This window comes from Physella acuta, unplaced genomic scaffold, assembly GCF_028476545.2.
Source record: "Physella acuta isolate Inbredline_101_S28 unplaced genomic scaffold, ASM2847654v3 ptg000426l, whole genome shotgun sequence".
NCBI lineage: Eukaryota > Metazoa > Mollusca > Gastropoda > Physidae > Physella > Physella acuta.
In genome coordinates, this window is record NW_026731945.1 from 605,202 (window position 1) to 621,110 (window position 15,909).

Here is a 15,909-nt window from a genome sequence, read left to right on the forward strand (position 1 = left end):
GTTTCATATTGACGTTTAACTCTTCATACCTGATCTGATCAACTCATTAAATACGTGTTCACACAGACACAGACACACATATATATATATATATATATGTATATATATATATATATATATATATATATATATATATATATATATATATATATATATATATATATATATATATATATATATATATATATATATAATGTATATATATATATATATATATATATATATATATATATATATATATATATATATATATATATATATATATATATATATATATATATATATATATATATATATATATATATATATATATATATATATATATATATATATATATATATATATATGAGCCGGACGTTTTCCCGACAGACACTTGCCCGAATGCCGTTTGCCCGAAGGCCGATTTCCCGAAAGGACACTTGCCCGAATGCGAAAAACGCCCGAATGGACACTTGCCCGAATGCGAAAAACGCCCGAATGGACACTTGCCCGAGTGCGACAAATGCCCGAATGCCACTTGCCCGAAGGCAAGTGTCTTTCGGGAATTTGTCGTAGACCCATATATATATATATATATATATATATATATATATATATATATATATATATATATATATATATATATATATATATATATATATATATATATATATGTGTGTGTGTGTGTGTGTGAATGTAAATATGTATTTCAATACATAATTATGTTTATTATGAGCATGTATATGAATAAATGTGTCTATATATGTAATGCTACATTTTGACTATGTAAATACAATCACATTCAATTATGATGTTTAAAAAACGTTCATAAAAATAAATAAATACTATTAATTTTCCAGTTGAATTGGGCTATAGAAATAGCCGATATAGAAATATAGAAGCTTATGACAAAACCTCGTGTTTTTCGTGAAAACACAAATAGGTGAATATTTCTTACAATATGCTCCTTTAAAAAGTATGATGTAAAAAATTATCGAATTCTTAAAGCTTTTTTTTTAGAAATCGCTAATAGCGTAAAGTACTTTTTAAGGTAACAGGAAATCTCTTAAAAATTTGCCATATAACAGTACATAGCTGTAAGTTCATATACTGATATAAGAAACCTTTTTTGAGAGCGCGGGACAATAATATCCGTTTACAACAGTCAAATAGTTGCCTAATAACGCTTCTTTAAATAATCACAGAGGAACTATTGGACAATTTTTAAATTTAAAAAATGCTTTTAATGAAGTTTTTTTTTTGAGGTCTCCATATTAAAAATAAACTGCCCCTTAATTTTGGCATAATTTGCCAATTGCTTACACGTACTTGACGCTGTGGCGACGTCAAATCCATTGGCATTTGTCTCATTCGTGCAAGTGTACATTCGGGCAAACGGCAAGTTTTCAACAGCTAGTCAATGTGACCTAGATCAGGAAGGAAGAGATTTTGTTTACGTGTTACTAAATTTAACTGTGCTGTTTGTGTCTCAATGATCTAGGCATTACCTGTCGTCTCTGCGATTTCTGCAGAGTGAGGTTGATGCCGTGTTGGATTTGGGATGTGTTTACATATTAAAACAAAGTAGAGTGAATCGGAAAGTTTCTTCGAAGCAGATTATTTTTCTAACATGTGTATTTTTTACTATACTTTTACTATACAAACTAATGTAGTGAAGAAATGACTGATGTAAGTAGGGGCCTATTATTTGTTAAAGGATAGTGAATAAAATAATCTACTAGTTAACGATATAAGTAGCCTATTAGTTGACTCATATATATGGGGTTATTAGTGGACTGATCTTATTAAAAATACTCTACTAGTTGCCAAATATAAGCAGTTTTGTATTTGAGAAACGTTTTCTAATTTTTGATTGCGATAAACCAGTAGTTTAGAGAGTTTTTTTGTCTAAAATAGTCTCCAATGCTCTAGAACCAGGAGCAGCACCCAGACCTAAAACTGACGTCACATGTCCTTGCTACAAACATGACGCCCACAACTGATTTCAAATCGCCACACGAAGAAGTAGTTACCATCACTGAGCCTGTTCAATCTGGTAGTAAAAACCCTACAAAGATTGCCAAACTCAGCTTCGTCTTTTTTCTTGCATCTGGAATCATTAAGTAAGTTGCCGCAGGTTTGATAACTTTTTATGGAAAATGATTGTTTAAAACCTCACACTCGCGCACACCACACACTCAAATACACTTATACACAGATGTTCATTGTTTTCTTATTATCAACTGCTAATTACCCTCTTAAAACTACATTAATTCACTTTAATTAGAACTAGTAAAGGTAAAGACACTAAGCAGCTTAAGTGGTTGTATTCTATAATTTCCTTATCATTCTTTGGACGGCGTGGTCGCGTGGTAGAGCGCACGACATTTAACCCGGAAGTTTCGAGTTCGTATCTCAGACTTAAATCTGCAGGACACCTTTAAGTGCACACAGCTCTTATATGTACCTGACTCACGTTAGGGCAAATCACCCTATGAATTCTTTTTTATCTTTCCTATGGAACGCCTAGTTTGAAATGGAACCATTTCGTTTAACTTTCATCAATAAAGTTTAACTTTATGTGTAACCACTAATCATAAATTATATTTTACTTTGGTACAGCTGGTACTTCTTCATAATTGACAGCGAATTCTATAACTTTCACAGTAGATCGATCAACTTTTTCTATAAACAAAGTAAGTACGTAACTATCTTGGACATCGGTATGCTAGGTAACTAGCAGTCAGAAAATTTGAATGTTTATCACTTATGTCTTGATGTGAAGGAGAGCTCCATCCAAACTTCAGGGAATAAAATCTAGAAGGCAGGTTTAATTCCTTATAATGGATCAATACATCATGCATGTAAGGGTCAGTGCCTCATATCTGTAGTCAGTACAACATAGATGTAAGGGTCAGTGCCTCATATCTGTGGTCAGTACATAATGCATGTAAGGGTCAGTGCCTCATATATGTAGTCAGTACATAATGCATGTAAGGGTCAGTACCTCATATCTGTAGTCAGTATATAATGCATGTAAGGGTCAGTACCTCATATCTGTAGTCAGTACATATTGCATTTAAGGGTCAGTACCTCATGTCTGTAGTCAGTATATAATACATGTATGGGTCAGTACCTCATATCTGTAGTCAGTACATAATGCATGCATGGGTCAATACCTCATACTGTAGTCAGTACATAATGCATGCATGGGTCAATACCTCATACTGTAGTCAGTACATAATGCATGTATGGGTCAGTTCATCACGCCTTTTGGGTTCGTACATCATGTCTGTATGGTTCATAACATATGTGTATGAGTGAGTACTTCATGTTTTTAAGCGTCAGTACATATTATCTTTAGTCAGGACATCATGTGTTAGTACATCACACTTTTATGGGTCTGTCCATTATCACTATATGGGTCTTTACGCCATGTCTATAAGCATCAGTACATCATGTATGTAAGCGCCAGTACATCATGTATGTAAGGATCAATACATCAAGCCTTTAGCGGTCATCGTGTCTGTAAGTGTCTGTGTCTGTACTCTTACTTCCCAGAGATCAGAATGCCACACCAAACAGTTTGCATGCAACATGAAGTATATCTCCTCCAAAGTCAATACAGTGCATTTTTTTCCTTTTTAAACCCCAAATCTACACAGTCAGAAACTGTCCTGATTATTATAATATCTTATGTTTTTACTTTGTGCCTCATCTTACCTGTCATTCTGCTCTCATTTAGCTTCCATCAACAACAGTGGCATGAAATTATTAATTGTTCTGGGCAACACCATCGCTTATGGAGTTATCTACCTGCAAATCTTTACCTGCAGGTCTAGAGGAAGCAAAGTCACTGCAATGATCGCTGCATGTATCTGTATAGTTACATGTAAGATTTATCTGTGTAAACTTTATAAGTATTTTGTTAACTTCTGGGTAGTTTACTTTTTAAATCTCCATACTAGGATTTTATTACTAGGCTTGATAATTTTATCTGTTTAAATTCAATCAAATCTACCCGCTTGATTAGAGTATTGTACCTTTAAAGGATTCAGGCTCTAGAAACAATTAATAAGCCTTTTTTATTTTTCTATGTGGAGGTCGGCGTGGTTGGATCGATTAAGCACATGGTTGCTGAACCGAAATGTCCCTAGTTCGAACCATATGCTCTATTGTATATATTTACTTATATTTAGGAAAGAGACCCACGCTTTTCATTGTAGTTATTTAAATAGTAGTGTATTATTATATATTGAAGGAAATTCACTCACTTTATCCTTTTAGTGTATTATTACATAAAGCGTTATTAAAAACGTTATTAAAACGTTTTATCCATTTTTTCAGTGCGTCCCTACTTTAAAATGTTTAATGCAATAGAGTTGCCTGACTAAAAACCCATCATGAAAATGCGCGTATAATAATACGATAAATAGTAAGCCCCTTACTTAACCTAGGAAATTTTTTTATTCATTAAAAAAAACTAATTAGTCATCCGATTTAGTCAAATTTGATGTCAGACTGCATTGTCATCGTGTTTTGACCCACTTGCCAAGTTAGAAATACTCAAAATTTTGCTCAGCAGTTTCGATATATGATGACATACACACGTGACAGAGAAAGGAAGCTAAATAACTGTTTGTGAAATTAAAAATAAAATTATGACAAAAAGCTTTTATTATATTCACAATCACACACACAAAACCACAAATGAAAATTAAATACCAAAAAGTAAAAATTAAACAGAGTTTATGTGCCTAAATTTCGTGGACTAATTAGACCAAAATTATATATACATGTATGACCATCCACGATCTAACATTGTGCTAAATTTCAGCTCAATCGGGATTAAATTTAGATTCAAAATTTGCGGCGCCATACACACACCCGCAAACCTATTCAGCAAGCTAAATAAAAGCCTTGAAATATAGCCTTTAATATAGTGTTCAACGCTTTTTATTTTAGTTACTAAACTAGTTGTTTATTATTATATAGTCCCATTTTTTAAAAATCATTTATTTTCTCATTTTAGCTTATTTATTACATTAAAGCTTGATATTTAAAAAAATGTATGCATTTTATCAGTCATTTAAAAATTAGCTCATTTCCATTTCATATTTAATTAACGAAATTCATTTATTTTCTCCTGTTTCAGTGCATACTTGCAATTAGATCGCTTTTTATGCATTTTTTAGATACTTTTACAATAATTTCGTGATAGAAGATGGTACCTAGAAAAGATCTCGAATATTATGGTGAAGTGTATTGTGACGATAATTTATAAAGTTATATGGCATAAAATGCCACCACCATACAGCAAAAATACCACTAAAATATCATCATAATATCAAAATGATTTATTGTGTTCCAGCCACATTCTGGTTAGTGGCGTTGATCCTGATGAATACTAAAGCAAACCAGCCCAGGGGACATGAGAAACCTGGCATTTATTTTGTCCTGATCGTTGCTGCACATTATGCTCAATTCATTACTGGGTTGAGGATGGTCGTGGAGATGATAAATATCACCTGATAAGTGAATTAATATAAATAAATGTGTGTGTGTGCTTGTCTTTCAGTCAATGCATATGTACTAAATATAATATTAAGAGATTAAGAGCATAAATGTTACATATGTGTGTATACACATATGGTTTTAAATAGGAAAATATGGATATAAATAAAATTGTGTATATATATATATATATATATATATATATATATATATATATATATATATATATATATATATATATATATATATATATATATATATACATATATATATACACATATATACATATATATATATATATATATAAATATATATATATATATATATATATGTGTGTGTGTGTGTGTGAGTGTGTGTGTGTGTTTGTGTGTATACATGTGTGTATGTCATGTGTTTAAGCCAGACAGAAAACGTATGAAAACTGCCAAATCAAAATTATCAAATTTGTGTATTTTTTTCATTAACATTTTATTTAATAGTATTGTTTATATTTCCATGCTTATTTACATGTGTCCATAGAAAATGTGTTATAATTTTATTTGTAAATAGCTTATCTATCGTGATATATTCTAGTATAATTTTGGTGAATAATCTTTTTAAGCATAATGTAACACGAAATTATTTTAAATTGATTTCAGTCCCCTGAAAAGTGTTTTTTTTAATTGAAAAACTTCCACTAAATCTACAAAGTGCTATAGTGGGCTAAGACGTGTTTACGTTGCTAGATTTGTAATCAAGACAAATCATAAAACCGTCCTCTATAACCCAAGTGTGTGTATTTGTTATTTTTTTAATATTATTCTTGGTGAACAATGTGCAAAGTAAACACCCCCAAAACAAAACCCACCTTTTTAATGACGTGACATCCTTTTAATATAGCTTCAAGGGACATTAAAGGTAAAACAGTCTTTCTTCTTCTTCGTTCTTAATTATTAGTGTTGAAGGGGATCGAGATTTATCTGCCAATGGTTTGAACTCAAGACTTTGTTCGAATTTATCAACCATGAGCTTTTTGCCGACTCGACCACGCCTCCATCACAATTAAGCGTTACGTGTCAACTGGTTATGCGCCATTGAGGCCATTGACTCCGATTTCAGCCTGCTTTTCTTTTTGGATTTGCTTCCGTAGCCTTTGTCCAACCAAGAACAAACTACAAGGCAGCAGTTGTTTAATTTTGGAGTTGTCTCTCCTAGAAGAGTGGCTGTCCCCAGCTAACGAGCCTCATCTGCCCGAGGGTTCGAACTCGAGACTTTTCGGTTTAGCAACCATGAGCTTTACCGACTCGCCCACACCGACCCCGGTAAAACAGTCAAAAACAATAAAAAGAGAGGTCTCACATTCTTTCATAGTATGTGTTTTTTTTTTCATGTTTATAAAATAGAAGCATCGTTATGCCATAGATAATTCTGTACTCATTTATTCCCAACATAGACAAATATTCATTATGTTCTTGAAAATATATAACTTAATATAATATCGTCGCCCCAGAGTCCACATAACACTAATCGGTACCCAAATCATGAACACACAATGCATTTTATATGCCGATATAACAGAAACAGATGAACTTCTATATTTTCATGTACCCCATTGCAGGTTACTAATTTTTGTAAGTATTAACACTGGCTTTTTTTTTTTAAACTCATGTTAGCTTTGACAATAGTTTAAACTTTTTTAAAATCCTAGTTTTTAATCTGCATGCTGGAGCTGTAAAATATTCGCCGTTTACGTATGTAAATAAAGTGCTTGCTTTTCACATGTGTTATCTGTCCCAAGTGTTACGTAACTTAGATTAGTTGTATTTAGATCAGTTTACACTAACACTTTACTGGACATGTTGAGATTAGTCTCCGTTCATCTCCGACAGTCAGTACTCTCTCATAGTATCTGACTGAACGTAAACACAAGGGACATTACTATGACATATATATATATATATATATATATATATATATATATATATATATATATATATATATATATATATATATATATATATATATATATATATATATATATATATATATATACTAGCCGTCCCGGCCAGGCCCTGCTCTGGCTTCTGTGAAAAACCTTTCTGTTAACGACCATTACCTGTGTGTTTAGTAATCATCATAAACCCGGCATTGCCCACCCAAACCACAACCAACCAAAACAACAAAACGCAAACATAACGCTAACACAATTACAAATACAAACGAAAACAAAAACCTAACAACAAACCCAACCACAACCACAAACACCAATACAAACACAAAGAAAAAACAAACAAAAAAGCAAACGAAAACAAAAACCTAACAACAAACCCAACCACAAACACCAATACCAAAAAAAAAAAAAAAAAAAAAAAAACGAAAAAGCAAACGAAAACAAACCAAATCCAAACGCAAAACCAACCAAAAACACAAATACAAACCCAAACAAAAAAACACAAACAAAAACGAAAAAAGAAAGAACGAAAACAAACCAAATTCAAACGCAAAACCAACCAAAAACACAAATACAAACCCAAACAAAAAAAAACACAAACAAAAACGAAAAAAGAAAGAACAAAAACGAACCAAATCAAAACGCAACCACTAACGCAAACCCACCTAAACACAAAGAAAACACTAACGCGAACATAAACGCCCGGGGCAGAATCGCCTGTTTTAGCTTAATAAACGACTATAGTACCCCAACTTATTCATAGTTTTTGCACTCACTTAAACGAACGCGCCTGTTTCAATTTAATGAACAATTATAATACTCCAAGCTTATCCGTAAAATACCTAAAACATTTGCACTTGATCAATCCCCGCTAATTATGTAATTATTTTTTTCCCAACACCAAAACAAAGTAATTAAAAAGTAAATGCTTTTCAACTAATGCTATGGTTTTATAAAGGGAAGTAATTGTGTTTTGCCTAATTTATCAAAGGGAAGTAAGCGCTATAGGACTAAATAAAAACATAATTAGAATTTTTGTAAAAGATGATATTTTTTTAAAACTTGTGTTGAATGAACATGCCGACAATTATTACTATAATTTGAAAAATGAAAATGATTTCCCAACACTTTTAATAGTAATTTTTCAACTCATAAATTTAGACAAACGCGCACGATAATTGATCTAACACTTAAATCCGTAGAAATGCCAACGACAAACATATGCGTTACAGAATTGAGCTTTATATATTAGATAAACTTATATATATAACACAAGGGATGTAACAATAAAAAACAAGACACAACGTATCATCCCCCTTTTGTTATTATTTAACATATACATGTTACAAATAACATGCTCCTTTTTGTAAAATAAAAAGCTGGATCAGAAAAACATGTTTCATTTAAAGCCACAATTGACCTGAATTGTGTCATAATGGCAATAGAACCGTGGCATCGATTGGTTCTGCAAGATTGCAGCACTCACCATGCAGGCAGTATGAAATGTGGCTGTACACTTTTGAGTCGACTCGTTGAAATCCATTCTTGTGTGTTGAAAACAAATGTAAATATATTCATTACAGTTCAGTCAGCCTACAGTCTAGTAAGATCAGTAAAGAAGGAGTGAGTCCGTGGAATCCGGTTATAGAAAAATAGAAATTTGTGAAAAAAAAACCCACTCAAAAACGCAAACGCGAACACTAATGTAAACGCATACTTAAACATAAACGCAAACTTAATCGAAAGCATAAACATGAGATCGTAGAGGCGAAAACTATTTAGAATTACTGCTTTAAAAGATAAGACAGAAATTATCAAATTATCATAATTTTTGAGAAAACTGGCAAAGGCCTCAAAATTTACCAGGTACCAGTACATAAGATCATTCACCAGTAAATAAGCTTTTTTGGGGAAAGGGCAATAACTTTATTTTTAAAAGTCGAATATGGACCCAATATCGCCTTTTCAATTAGTCAGATGGGACAATAGGGTAATCAATATAAAAAGGAGGTAAAGGGGTTTAGGTGGGGGGGGGGGGAGGAGGTTCCGAAAAATTCGACTTTTGTTGACGCGTATGGCGTATGGTGGGTGTCTCGGGTCCATGTGGATGTTCACAAATTGAATTTACATTTCAAAACAAACATAAAACGCGTATCTTGAGTGTAAAATGTGAAATTATAACGACAGCTCTCGTTTTATAGATAAGTATTTTTTTTTAAACATACAACGTTTAATTAAAGCACGGTATACCTATACTAAGGTCATCCGTGTCTTAAGCGACGTCATATTTTTTAAAGATCCTACCCACCCCCTCCTCTAGCGTCACACCTCGTCACAAAAAGCCAAGACACACAACCTAAAATGTCACAAACCTCTGCCTAACACCCCTCTCAAAACATTTTTCTAAAATACTAACTGAGCTTAGCTAACGTTAAGCGGGTCTTTTTTTTATTATTATTTTTTTTTATTTACCAACGTGAGGTAACATCAAAAAAAAAATTTCAAACATTAATGTCCTCCCACTTTCTGGAACCCTCCTCCCGTCCTTAGATGTGTGACGTCATTTATGTACAACCACCTAGTAAAAAAAAATACCCTTTTTGGTAAGCAAGCAATGAAGCAAACAGAAATATAAGTTTTAGAGTTCTATAACCTAAAATATTTGTGGACGCCTTAAAATTAAATGGATGATGTCATTAACTAATAGTAATTGACTATAAGTATTGTTCAATTAATCCATTTAGTAATGAATAATTAACCCACGGATGAAAAGCGACCAAAATGTAGCGCATCAAACCATGCGTCTACAAAGCGAGTTAGTTGGAGATCGCTAGGTCGAGGCCTGTCTGGCGTATGGGAGGTATACTCCTGAGGCGGTTATATCAGGAAAGTAAAGAATAACACTTTTCAACAATACACAAAATAGTCTTGCCTTCATTATTTTGTGAATTAAATTCATCAGATAATATGCAAGTAATTAATATCAGCTGAATAGAGCGAGAGAAAATGTGCAGAAGTGGTGAATGTACGGATAGGTAGTTCACAAATAATTACCTAAAGAGACAACAAATCGCCGATGTACGTCATCATCAATGGTGGCAAGTGAGGATAGTCGTCGACATATCAAGCTGGCTCTCGAGTTATGAACTTTATTTTTTTTTTAGAATTTCCTCGCAATAATAGTAGAAGAAAACATAATCGGCCTTTACTAAGGTTTAAAAACAAAGGAAAAATAAAAGAAAGCTACAGGTGTAAATAACTGTTTTAACAAATAAATTTGGCGACAATTTTTTTTGCCCACTTATCATGAAGATAATCTAACCGCCCCCATAGTATTTTTCTACATAGAAAACATCAGGCAAAAATTAAATTGTAAATTGTAAAAAGTATGATTCCCTCCCCCCCCCCCCAAAAAAAAAGCACAATAGGTAATTTTGTTGGTTTTGTTTGTAAAGAGAAACAGCGCAATTAATGTTTAAAGTGTCAATTAACATAACTAGAATGTAGCTTAAGTGTGACGTAATCCACTCAATACAGGGTCTACATTTTTTAAAAGCAAAAACAATCAATAATCGATCAAAGTGTCAAAAGATGGGAAGCTGATTGCCACAGAGCAGGAAGGACTGTGATATGTTAACCTGTTACTATTTTTAACTGTGTTGTTGTTGTCCCAGTTACAAGTCGTGTCTGCAATTCGTGCTTCAAGCGAATTGTGCAGAAAGGATTTGTGCTGTGTGTGATTTGTGCATTGTGTGATTTGTGCTGTGTGTGATTTGTGCTGTGTGAGATTTGTGCTGTGTGGGATTTGTTTATAGTGGGATGTGTGCTGTGTGTGATTTGTGCGGTGTGATATTTGTGCTGTGTGGGATTTGTTTATAGTGGGATGTGTGCTGTGTGTGATTTGTGCGGTGTGATATTTGTGCTGTGTGGGATTTGTTTATAGTGGGATGTGTGCTGTATGTGATTTGTGCGGTGTGATATTTGTGCTGTGTGGGATTTGTTTATAGTGGGATGTGTGCTGTGTGTGATTTGTGCGGTGTGAGATTTGTGCTGTGTGGGATTTGTTTATAGTGGAATGTGTGCTGTGTGTGATTTGTGCTGTGTGGGATTAGTGCTGTGTGAGATTTGTTTATAGTGGGATGTGTGCTGTATGTGATTTGTGCTGTGTGGGATTAGTGCTGTGTGAGATTCGTTTATAGCGGGATGTGTGCTGTGTGTGATTTGTGCGGTGTGAGATTTGTGCTGTGTGGGATTTGTTTATAGTGGGATGTGTGCTGTGTGTGATTTGTGCTGTGTGGGATTAGTGCTGTATGAGATTTGTGCTGTGTGTGAGTTGTGCTGTGTGGGATTTGTGATGTGTGTGAGTTGTGCTGTGTGGAGTAGATGATTTGTTTACAGATCAATGGGAGGTTGTGTTCGAACCAGATTTTTGTGTTTAAACTGCAGTAATATTTGTGAGTTTACACACTAATGTAATCGCGAAGTGACTGTTATAAGAAGGCCCTATATTTGTTAACGGATATTGAGTAAAGTATTCTATTAGCGGCCTAATATACGTACGCAACTATTTGACTGACTATGTAATCAACTATTTCAATCTCGTGAAGTCTCTACTTCTATTTCAGCAAACCAGCCCGCTGTCATATAAATAACCTAATACTTGACAGGCGTAATGTAATATTTTATAGAGATAATCTAGAAGACAGATGAGAATAGACGTATATGTCTCATGTAATCCACTGCTACTCAAATAAATACTTTTAAAACCTAAAACTGGAATCACATTTCTTTATTAGAAACATGACCGCTACAACGTATTTAAAGTTGCCAGACAAAGAAGTGGTTATCATCAATGAACCGGTCAACGCTGAGAATAAAAATCCATCTACGGTTGCCAAACTCAACTTTTTTTTCATAATTTTATCTGGAATCATTTAGTGAGTAGCCTTAGTTTTAATAACTTATTGGAGAGAAATAATTGTTTAAAACATCACACGCACACAACACAAACTCTCGTTCGTATGTCAATTATTTTCTAATAAACCTGCTAATTACCTTCTAAAAATTATTTTCTGATTAAACCTGCTAATTACCGTCTAAAAAGTACATTAATTCAATAATATGTGAATGTAAAGGCAATAAGATGTTTCAGTGATAGTAGTTTATTATGTAGTTATAATTAATTGGATCTGGTTAGTTGGTGCGTGCAACATCTAACACGAAAGTCTTGTGTTTCTCAGACTCGAGTATGTAGGTCGTCCCGGAGTCCACCCAGCTCGGATGGGTACCTGACTCACGGCAGGGAAAGTAAAAAACACCTAGGTTTTGTGCTGGCCATACTATTCCTTAATATAAAACAGTAAAGAAACAGATGAGTACTACTTCACCTGCTGTATGGATCTCTTGTTTAAAAAAAAATTATTTCATCACTTATTTACCTTTATTTGTATCAATAATCATGAATTACATATTATTTTGTCGCAGCTGGTACTACTTTACAATCAAGTATTTAGTCTATGAACCTAGAGTCGTCCATTCCAAGCAAGGTAAGAACACTATTTTATTCGAAATCAGTAGACTTGTGCAGCCATAAACTGACCATGTAAAGGTCATTAGACTGTATGGGCTAAAATATACCATCTTTAATTTGAGTCGTAACGGCGTGGTCGAATGTTAGAGAGTTCACCTTCTTACCCGAAAGTCTCGAGTTCGTGACCTGGCTAGTCTTAGCACGTCCCTGGGTCCATCTAACTGTGACGGGTATCTGACTTAAGTTAGTGAGAGTAAGGGCAATAAACATGTGTAAGTTACAGCTGAAGTAGTGAAAGACATTGCATTGATGTGAGACGAGCGGCTAACAAACATAACTTGATCTGCTTTTTTACTTTCTCGTATATACGAAGTATAGAGAAAGTCTTGTAATCGTGCAAAAAAAAAATCGAGATTTTTACAAATCTCGACGTTTTACACCTCACTGATACGGAAAAACATAATTTTGCAATCTTGTCCGTATGTCTGTGTGTCTGTCTGTCTGTCTGTCTGTCTGTCCGTGTGTAAACACGATAACTTGAGTACCGTTACAGCTAGGTTGATAAAATTTCATATATAAGTATTTTATCAAAATCGTAGATCCGTATCAACTTTTGAGCGATTTCCGATAACCGGAAGTGGTACTTTTTCTACTTAGAATTTTTCAAAAGCCTATAACTTGAATACTGTTTCAGATAGATAAATGAAAGTTCACATGTAAGTAAAAGATCTAATTTTCTTTGTTCCGTCAAATTTTGAGTAATTTCCGTTGACGGGAAGTACTTATTTACGCTATTTCCGATTTCTCAAAAAACGCATGTAAATTTATAAAGTACTAATAATATTGCGCACTATTATGCACATCTTAATTAGCGTTCACTTGGTGTGCATTTCTTTTTTCTACGAGATTATATTCTATTTTTAAAAATTTGAGTATTTAACATGGATTAAAAATCATTTCTAGAAGTCTATATCCCGAGTTGCCATCCCCCGTAGTGTTATATTAGAATATTCGAGTAAGTTTAGGGGAGATCACTCCCGGTTTATTTCTTACATAGAAAAATCTATCTACATCAAATGAACAGTTTTATTAGTCAAATGGCTCTTTCACATAGAGAAGACGTCATTTACTGTTTCTATAAGAGTAACTGAACAATGTATTTTTCCACCCTTCTTTTTACGTTTTCTAAACTTTAAATTTTTGCAAAAAAAAATCAATTAAACTTCAAGCACTAACGCTTCTACATGCAGCAATCAATACCAAGTTTATACATTCAGTTTACTCTAATACTTTATGTAGCACCCTTGCTTTTTTTCTGTGCATACGTTTACGTAAATATTTTTAGAATTGTATATATTAAAATGACAAACATAAATATAATTACACATCAAATATCTATTATGAGAGCAAAGGTAAAAGTTTTAAAAGTTTGGAATTTTTACTTTTTTATGTGGTTTCCAAGGCAACCATAACTAAAAGTGGTGACACATTACCAAGTTTATCCATAGTTTAAATGCTACTAGCCGTCCCGGCCAGGCCCTGCATGGGCCTATGTGAAAAAAACCTATCTGTAAGGACCATGACACGGGTGTTTAGTAATCAGCATATACCCAGCATAGCCCGCCATAACCACATCCAACCAAAACCAAAACACAAAAAAACGCAAACATAATACAAACACAAATACAAACACAAACGAAAACACAAAAACAATAGCAAACACAAATACAAGCACAACACAAAAAACACAAACGCAAACAAAAAGCAAACAAAAATAATCAAAACGCAAAAACAAACCCAACCACAAGCGCAAACTCAAACACAAAGAAAACACAAAAGCAAACAAAAACGCTATACATAAAGCTATACAACATAAACATAGCTCTTCGCCCATCAAGTTTGGTGCGACAGACAAAAACGGAATCCCCTTCGTGCGCAAAAGATGAATAAGCTGCGAGAACTCCAGTTCCCGAATAACGTCAACTGTCTTTGATCAAAAAAAAATTAGTAAATAGTACGTTCACTGTATAAAATAAATAAAAGGCAGTATTTAAAATACGTACAACATTGCAATTCATCAATAATAATGTAAATATTTTTTTCCCAACACCAAAACATAATAATAAAAGTACATTTACCCCCCCCCCCCCCCTCGATATAATATTTTTTTTAAAGAGAAGTAATTGTGTTTTCCTAATTCATCAAGGGAAGTAATGAGTGCTAAAGGACTAAATGTAAATAATTTTCAGACACAATTAGAATTTTTGTGAAGCGTGATACTTTTTATAATTTTGTGTTGATAACATGCAGACAATTATCACTTTAAGTTTGGAAAAAGAAAATTGTTTTACAACACCTTCAATATTAATTTTTTAAATCATTAATTTAGACAAAGAGCATTTAAGACGGATAACACTATGACGATGAAGTCTATTATTTTCTTAAATATCTTCATAATCCGCGTTCCGCTAGATACATACAGAATTGAACTTTATGTAGTAGATTAACATATGTATTTCTTAAACAGCATGAAACTTGTTAAATATTTTGGTGTCTAGTCTTAATCCCTATACTGAGCAACAACATTGCTTTTATATAACAGTTTAAAAAGTTGTGAATTTTCACTACTTTTTTGTGGTTATCATAGCAACCATAACTGATATTCGTGACGCATTACCAATTGTGTTTATAGTTAATACTCTTAATGGAACATAATAATTAATATTTTTCATTGGCGATGTCTAGTCTTAATCCCTCTTCTGGGCAACATTATTGCTTTTGTGGCGATATCGCTTAACATCTTCAACCGCTGGCTTAAAGGGAGCAAACTCACCCCTGCGATCGCTGCATGTGTCTGTATAATTACATGTAAGATTTTCTTTTTGTGTGTTTTTTACAATAAGACATCTGTGTTAACATTATTTGTATACGAGATAAAATACAACTAAAACACCAC

General features: G+C 33.3%; 1 protein-coding gene across 2 annotated transcripts; it reads left to right on the plus strand.

The window, feature by feature from the left end:
- Positions 1-1,475: 1,475 nt before the first annotated feature.
- LOC131942799 (uncharacterized) lies at positions 1,476-5,641 on the plus strand. 2 transcript variants are annotated; one of them, XM_059302727.1, is made up of 5 exons: positions 1,476-1,668; positions 1,897-2,102; positions 2,602-2,675; positions 3,725-3,871; positions 5,351-5,641. In XM_059302727.1, exons 2-5 carry the CDS (start codon positions 1,966-1,968, stop codon positions 5,509-5,511), a joined length of 519 nt encoding a protein of 172 aa, XP_059158710.1. In that variant the 5' UTR covers positions 1,476-1,668; positions 1,897-1,965; the 3' UTR covers positions 5,512-5,641. The 2 variants fall into 2 exon arrangements, with proteins under 2 accessions (XP_059158710.1, XP_059158709.1); XM_059302726.1 differs by having other exon boundaries at positions 1,912-2,102.
- The last annotated feature ends 10,268 nt before the right edge of the window (positions 5,642-15,909 follow it).